Genomic DNA, 6,509 nt, shown 5'->3' with positions numbered 1-6,509 from the left:
AACCATACATTTCAATCCACTTTGTATACAACAAAATTATGAATTCATGATAATGACAGGTAATTAGGCTTTAATAAGCCATTACTAAACCAAGTACAACTCAGCCTCAATCAAAACTCTATCACTAGATTATTGTTGTTGTTTTAAATTGCATTGAGTGGACAGCTATGCAACAGTCACGCTAATGTTATGTCATCCGTTATGTTAGAGCCACGGTTGTAACTTACATTACAAAATGTTTACGTTTTTAGTCCATGTCAACGTGATGACGTATGCGGCATACGTAAGGCACATGTAACCCCACAGTTGTGCAACTCCTTCTGGGTAACAGATCGGCTTCCCTGCACGTTGACATTGGGATAAGTAACCTCAGAGAGGAACGTTTCTCAGCTGACTTCATTAACAGGTTGGTTTTCTCTCTCTTCTCTAATACTTGTCTCTCTACTGTAGCTTATTTGATAAGACGGAAACTAAAAGAGGAGCCGTGAATGTATTATTAATGTCGACGTTAAAATGACGTTATAATTAAAAGCAAAGAGGACAGTCTACATTTCGGCTAACGTTAGCATAGCTGCTAGTTAGCCTGCGAACGTTAAATGAAAGCAGTTAGTGCTAGTTGTTAATCAGTCTGATTTGCCATTACGTTAGACTTGAATCCGTTCCTTCTAATTGAATCGATGAATAAATCGGAGACACGGGGGGATTCAGAGGTCTGGAAACCAGGCTATAGATAGCGTTGCTAAGTTAGGTAGGTGTAGTTACACAGAGGCAGTGATGCTAATGGTAACCGTGAGGTTATTCAAGGATAACTTCTGTCAGGATAAAATGTCAGACTCTTCAGCCATTCTGCCGCTTAACCTTTATTTTCTATGTTTATGTTAAACCATAGGAGCTCACTTCTGAAGTTAGCTTTACTGCCCCGTATGCTAACAAGAGACTGGAAATTGTTAAGACATTTTAGATATTGTGTCAGTGTAGTATGTATGACAGGGCTGTGGTTGTCTGTTTTTCTTGTCACTCATTGTGAGTTCTCGAAATTGTGAGCTAGACCAAGTATTCAAGGTAGCTCTCAGTACTGGAGTCCAGAAAAACCATCAAGGTTCAGTACCTACTGTAGCTTTTGTCTTTACAAATAGTTATCCACATCGTTACATCTGACATGTCTGTTTTAATGTGTCGTGTGTGTTGTTTCCACATCAGACAGGGCAGGATGGGAGCCTCTATGTCCACACCTGCTGCTCCTACAGTGAAGGCAGAGGCCATGATGGCTGCCCCTCCACAGGGCTGCCCCATGCACCAAGAAGCCAAGCCCGTCACAGGTAGTGCTGCGGGAGTGACAAAGCTTTTAACTGTTATCACAGTATCATACGACACAATATCATTTGTAATACTTGTTGTTAAATTGTGTTAACATACTGTAATTTGCTTTTATCTGCCTTTTCTTTTTTTTAGTGTCTCCACCTTCTGAGTGCCCCATGCATCAAGCTCAGCCTGTAAAGGGTAGGTGTGTCATTTTTAACGTCAGTGCTATGCGGGGTTACTAAATTGTTTGTGGCATTCCTGTAAATGATGAATTATTGAGCAGCACTTTAGCAAATGCATTTTCAGATAATACAGTAAGTTATTTGCTTATAATTGCCATAAATCTTTCTTGTGCTCTATCTCATTTGGTACAGAAGATGGTGCTACTGCTCTCTGCTATTGCCTCATGATCATTACACAAGTTTAGCAGATTTTCTGTTCTTGACTGCAATGTTTTGTGTTTTGTGCTGTGCCCAATATGCCTTAATCATGCGTCCATATCTCCTGTAGTGTCTCCTCCATCAGAGTGTCCGATGCACAAACCAGAAGCAGGTCCAGTCCACCAGGACCGGGCCTATGAGTTTGTGGAGTGTCCTATGAAAGCTGCAGCAGGCATGAAGAGTGACATCGACCCAGCAAATATGGTAGCTGCACTACTTTAGAGTAGGAAAAGAGGGAGAGTGGGTGCTGTATGGAAAGGATAGAGAGGGTGAAAGCCAAGCAGGAATAAATAAATGTGAAATGCTGAAAATATCTTTTTACTAATACGCCATTTGAACCAGATTGACGTTCACAAAACAAGATTAATCTATAATGATTATAATCAATAGGTGCAACCTTAGAAGAAACGTAATGCTGTGAACAGAATTATTTGTAGCTGTTAATAAGACACAAATACACATTAGCTATCAAGGTGGAACACTTTAATCTGGGTATAAAGGGCTCCACCATCTGTCCTGCTCTTGAGGCGCACAGCAAGCAAGACATTCTCATTGAAATAAATCATTTTACAACTTTTAGATTTAATAGTAGTGTAATGACATCATGCTTTAAACTTCAAAATTTATTTAGCATTAAACGGATTTACCTCCTTTAAATAGTTTTTGCATTTAAAATGAAATGTATGCCTGTTGATGTTTCCAATATCTGAGATTTTATTCTGTGTTCTCTCCTGGCTGACTTAAGTATCTTTCATCTTTATTATATGTATTTCCACATTGTCATTAACACCACACGTGTCCCCAAGCGCTGATTCTTCATTCATTGAGCTTCCTTTCCTCCTTGCGTGTGTACAGATGCCTCCTCCTAACCAAATACCAGCTCCAGACCAGCCCTTCGACCTGTCGGTCTCCAGACAGGAGTCCACCATTCCCCGTCACGGAACGGGCAAGAAGTGGGTTTACCCATCTGAACAAATGTTCTGGAACGCCATGCTGCGGAAGGGGTTGGTTCTTACTCTGTGGATTTTTTTTAATTGAAGCAACGGACTTTAACTTTAGTGGGGAAAACATGTAGTTTTAGCCTGCCAGCCTGGATGTCCAATCATATATAATGACCTTTAGCTGTGGTGTTAGAGAGAAGAGAGGTTATGCTCACTACATATACAGTATATGAAAATACTGTCTGCTATGTTTTTTGGTGCAGAAGGAAAAAAGAGAAATGTTGAAGATAATAGTCTGTGTATGGCATTAGCTGTAATGATTACGGTGTCATATTTATTAGAAGGGATTAGATAGTGTTGATACTGTATAGAAACTCTAGGTTGGCTATTTGGGATTCTGTGCCTGATGTAACAACCTGTGCTTTTCGTATGTGGTCCCGTTCTTTAGGTGGCGCTGGCGTGACGATGACCTTGCTCCTAACGACATGACAAACATCATTAAAATCCACAATCAGAACAACGAGCAGGCCTGGCAAGAGATCTTGAAATGGGAAGCCCTGCATGCAGGGTGAGTCATATAACAACAACAGCATAAAAATCAGCATGAAACCGCCTATTCACGATTATCTTTACATGATCTGCCTATTCAGCAAAATCCTGCAGTAAGCAATAGTTATTTGATGAGTTTTTTCGTCTTGTCTTTTGTCCCAGTGAATGTCCGTGTGGGCCGACCTTGAAGAGGTTTGGTGGGAAAGCCAAAGAGTTCTCACCCAGGGCTCGCTTTCGCCACTGGATGGGGTGAGCGCTTTCACACTTTATCTGCCTGAATTTTAGTTCACAACTTAGAATTCGACATCAGCTTTGCATTACATTTATGTTATACTATACGTCATATTTTTGTGCTTTAGTATTATTTTCATAAGAAATGTAAATCTTTTGGTATAATGTGGGTAATACAGGAGGTTAGGTTTTATTGAGGAAAAAGAACATGCAGAAAAAAAATGTCATCCCTGGTTCTTAAATATCGATTTTATTTATATATTTTAGTCCATTGTGAGTCAGGACAGTGTTATAGTGTAAAATGTCTCCTGAAAAGGTGTGAAAAGACATTTCAGGTCTTCTTTCTGTCAAGTCCCTTTCTAGCACTTAATTAGTAAAAGCTTCGTCACCTCCAGTATAGTGGTAGTAGACTGCAGTGTGCAGAACTGCACAGTTATCACATGCCAGCCTCCACGTATCATCACTTTTTATTGTTCTGTTTATAGATCTTATTCCAACAAATTCATTTTTCTGACACCTCTCCCCTCACCCTCAGCTATGAGCTGCCTTTTGACCGCCATGACTGGATCATCGACCGCTGTGGGAAGGAGGTGCGCTACGTCATTGACTACTATGATGGAGAAGTCAACCAAGAGACCTACCAGTTCTCCATCCTGGACGTACGTCCCGCCTTTGACTCTTTAGAAGCCGTCTGGGATCGCATGAAGGTGGCCTGGTGGCGCTGGACCTCCTAAAGGACTCTGACGTGTATATAAGTCACTGTGTGAACTTCATACACACACACGCATACAAAGACTGTGAATATGGCGTTCCTCATTTCAGCTCTTTGCAGCATGTATGGTGAAAATAAACAAGACCCGTGGAGAAAAGCAAGTGATAGTTTTAGCAGAACCTCACTCAGTTTAGCTGTATGAAGCTTTGTCTGTTAATCATTGATTTCAGTGGAAAATATAATTTCATGCTTGCATTGCAGTTCACACATCTTTAAAACGGCCTTGAACATCTAAGCTAGTGGAAGTGTTTGTCAGACAGGTCACATGGGGCTTCAAACTGCTTCTGGGAATCTGTTCGGGGTTCACTCTGCTCTCAGTTCAAACACAACTACAGGAAAAGCTCGCTAACTATTTTACTTACAATTTTACAAATGAACGTCATCATGAGGAGTACTGCTTAGCCTGTTAAAACGGTTTAACAAAAAAAGATCTAATCTAACAACAACAACAACAACCAATGTTAGCAAGGTGCATTGTGGGGAATGTAGGATCCAGCACTTTTGGATCTTGACCCATATTGGGGACTAAGTCAGGATATTATTTTGGCCACTGTTGTTTGAACAGATTAATCTGCTGACAGTTTGTAATTGATGGTTTGGCAGATCAGATTTATCATACTTGGCGGCTTTGTCCTGGAATCTAGGAATCTTTTTGTTTTGTTTGTTTGTTTTTTGTTTTACCACAAACCAATAATCCAGAAAAGTACAACGCCACAGTATTTTAAAAGTCAATATGGCTTATGATTTAAATAGTCCAATATCGTTTATTTGAAATGAAGATATAATTCCTCACCGTCTGTAGGTATTTCATTGTTGGTGGTATCAGACAAATTGTTAGCATTTTTAAGAGATCATTTTTTGGACAAGATACTTTTATTTGATAGTGGTAGTATGAGATAGAGACAAGTCTCACTTTCCGAGAATGCAAACCATGTAAATGTTGTATAGATGAACTTTCCCAAAGTCCTTTGACTGTGGCTGACATATGCGAATGCACAGTTCATACCCCTCCATTTTTGTTCTTGCACAAAAGGCCCACAGATGCACCTAATCAGCCGCCTCACTGTTGGTTACCTCCAGGCAGACTGAAGCTTGTTCAGATCGGTGGTAATGACTTCACTGGCAGTTTGAGTTGAGTACAGTATGTTTGTTTGTCTTTACTTCAACACAGTGACATGACCTGCTGACTGGCTCACTTTCACTAGTCTGTCCTTTCCTGCCTTTATACAGTACAGCTGCTGTGATTGTAGGAAACTTTACCACTGTCAAACTTTCTTGAGCAGAACAACGAGTTATTGTTTCGCTATGATCATCTTTACTGAGGGGTTTGACGGTTTAAGATGACTGTAGTGGGTTATGGGTGTGGATATATAGTTATATTTTTTTAAAGGACCAGGTTCTTTCAGCCTTGCAGTTTAACCCTATAACTCTATACCTTCTTATTGTGGTTGGTTTGCCCTAACTTCTTCAGTTAGACATGATGTGCAGAGGACAGTATCTTGTTTGGAGGTCTTTCCTCTTTCATAACACAAAAGGGATAAAAGCTCAAACGTAGCTCAGTTAAGCTGTATTTTCATCTCACATATATCACATTTGCATGGGTTAAAATCTACATTTTCCCTCTGCAACTGTTTCAGGATATTTCAGTGTAACATTTCATGTGCAACTTCTCCAGTGCTTTCGGGATTCCACGTCAGCCCTGGTAAATAATTTAGTTGTGCTGATATTCATATTTTTATTTATTGTTTGATGAATGAGTGTAGATTTCTGTGTGCAGAATCTTGAAAGTTCTGTTCCCAGAAAGTGTTCTTGTGTCTTAAAATGATTTTACTAGCTGTGGTGGTCACCTAAACTATCAATAAAGCTGGTCCTCTTCTGTCTCTAAATAATATTTGTCTGGAATAGGGACACTGTCATCTTGAAACAAAGATGGATATGTGCTATTTTCTAAACTTTTATAAGCTGTAGCATTAAGATTTACTGGAGCTATGAAATACTGAAAAAGAGCCACAGGCTTATTCTGTCCATATACTGTATTTTAGCACCATCTGCTGGACATAATACAATACTGTAGCTGGTTACAACAGATTATAATTCAGATGTTTCAGATCAACAGTGTGTCAATTTCATTGTTTTGTGACTGTTAATATGACTGGGACTGGGTTTGATTCCTGGGCGGGTTATTTCTTTAGGAGTTCAGAAGTACTTCACAGGAAAAAAAAGGGGGGGGGGGGGGGGGGGGGCATAAGAAAGACAAGATAATATTGGATATGA

General features: G+C 39.9%; 1 protein-coding gene across 1 annotated transcript; it reads left to right on the top strand.

Annotated features, from left to right (window-relative positions):
• Positions 1 to 318: 318 nt before the first annotated feature.
• Positions 319 to 6,115, top strand: LOC121200700 (holocytochrome c-type synthase). Its single transcript, XM_041066151.1, has 8 exons — positions 319 to 406; positions 1,201 to 1,319; positions 1,453 to 1,500; positions 1,813 to 1,946; positions 2,598 to 2,746; positions 3,132 to 3,251; positions 3,395 to 3,481; positions 3,999 to 6,115. Exons 2-8 carry the CDS (start codon positions 1,211 to 1,213, stop codon positions 4,195 to 4,197), a joined length of 846 nt encoding a protein of 281 aa, XP_040922085.1. The 5' UTR covers positions 319 to 406; positions 1,201 to 1,210; the 3' UTR covers positions 4,198 to 6,115.
• Positions 6,116 to 6,509: the final 394 nt, after the last annotated feature.

Source organism: Toxotes jaculatrix, chromosome 20, assembly GCF_017976425.1.
Source record: "Toxotes jaculatrix isolate fToxJac2 chromosome 20, fToxJac2.pri, whole genome shotgun sequence".
NCBI lineage: Eukaryota > Metazoa > Chordata > Actinopteri > Toxotidae > Toxotes > Toxotes jaculatrix.
This window is presented reverse-complemented; position numbering and strand designations above follow the sequence as displayed.

Excerpts from the sequence above, each read along its gene's own strand:
- LOC121200700 (XM_041066151.1), top strand. The coding sequence starts at position 1,211 with ATGGGAGCCTCTATGTCCACACCTGCTGCTCCTACAGTGAAGGCAGAG. Across the intron at positions 1,501-1,812 it reads TCAAGCTCAGCCTGTAAAGG|TGTCTCCTCCATCAGAGTGT; the intron begins GTAGGTGTGTCA and ends TATCTCCTGTAG. Across the intron at positions 2,747-3,131 it reads AACGCCATGCTGCGGAAGGG|GTGGCGCTGGCGTGACGATG; the intron begins GTTGGTTCTTAC and ends CCCGTTCTTTAG.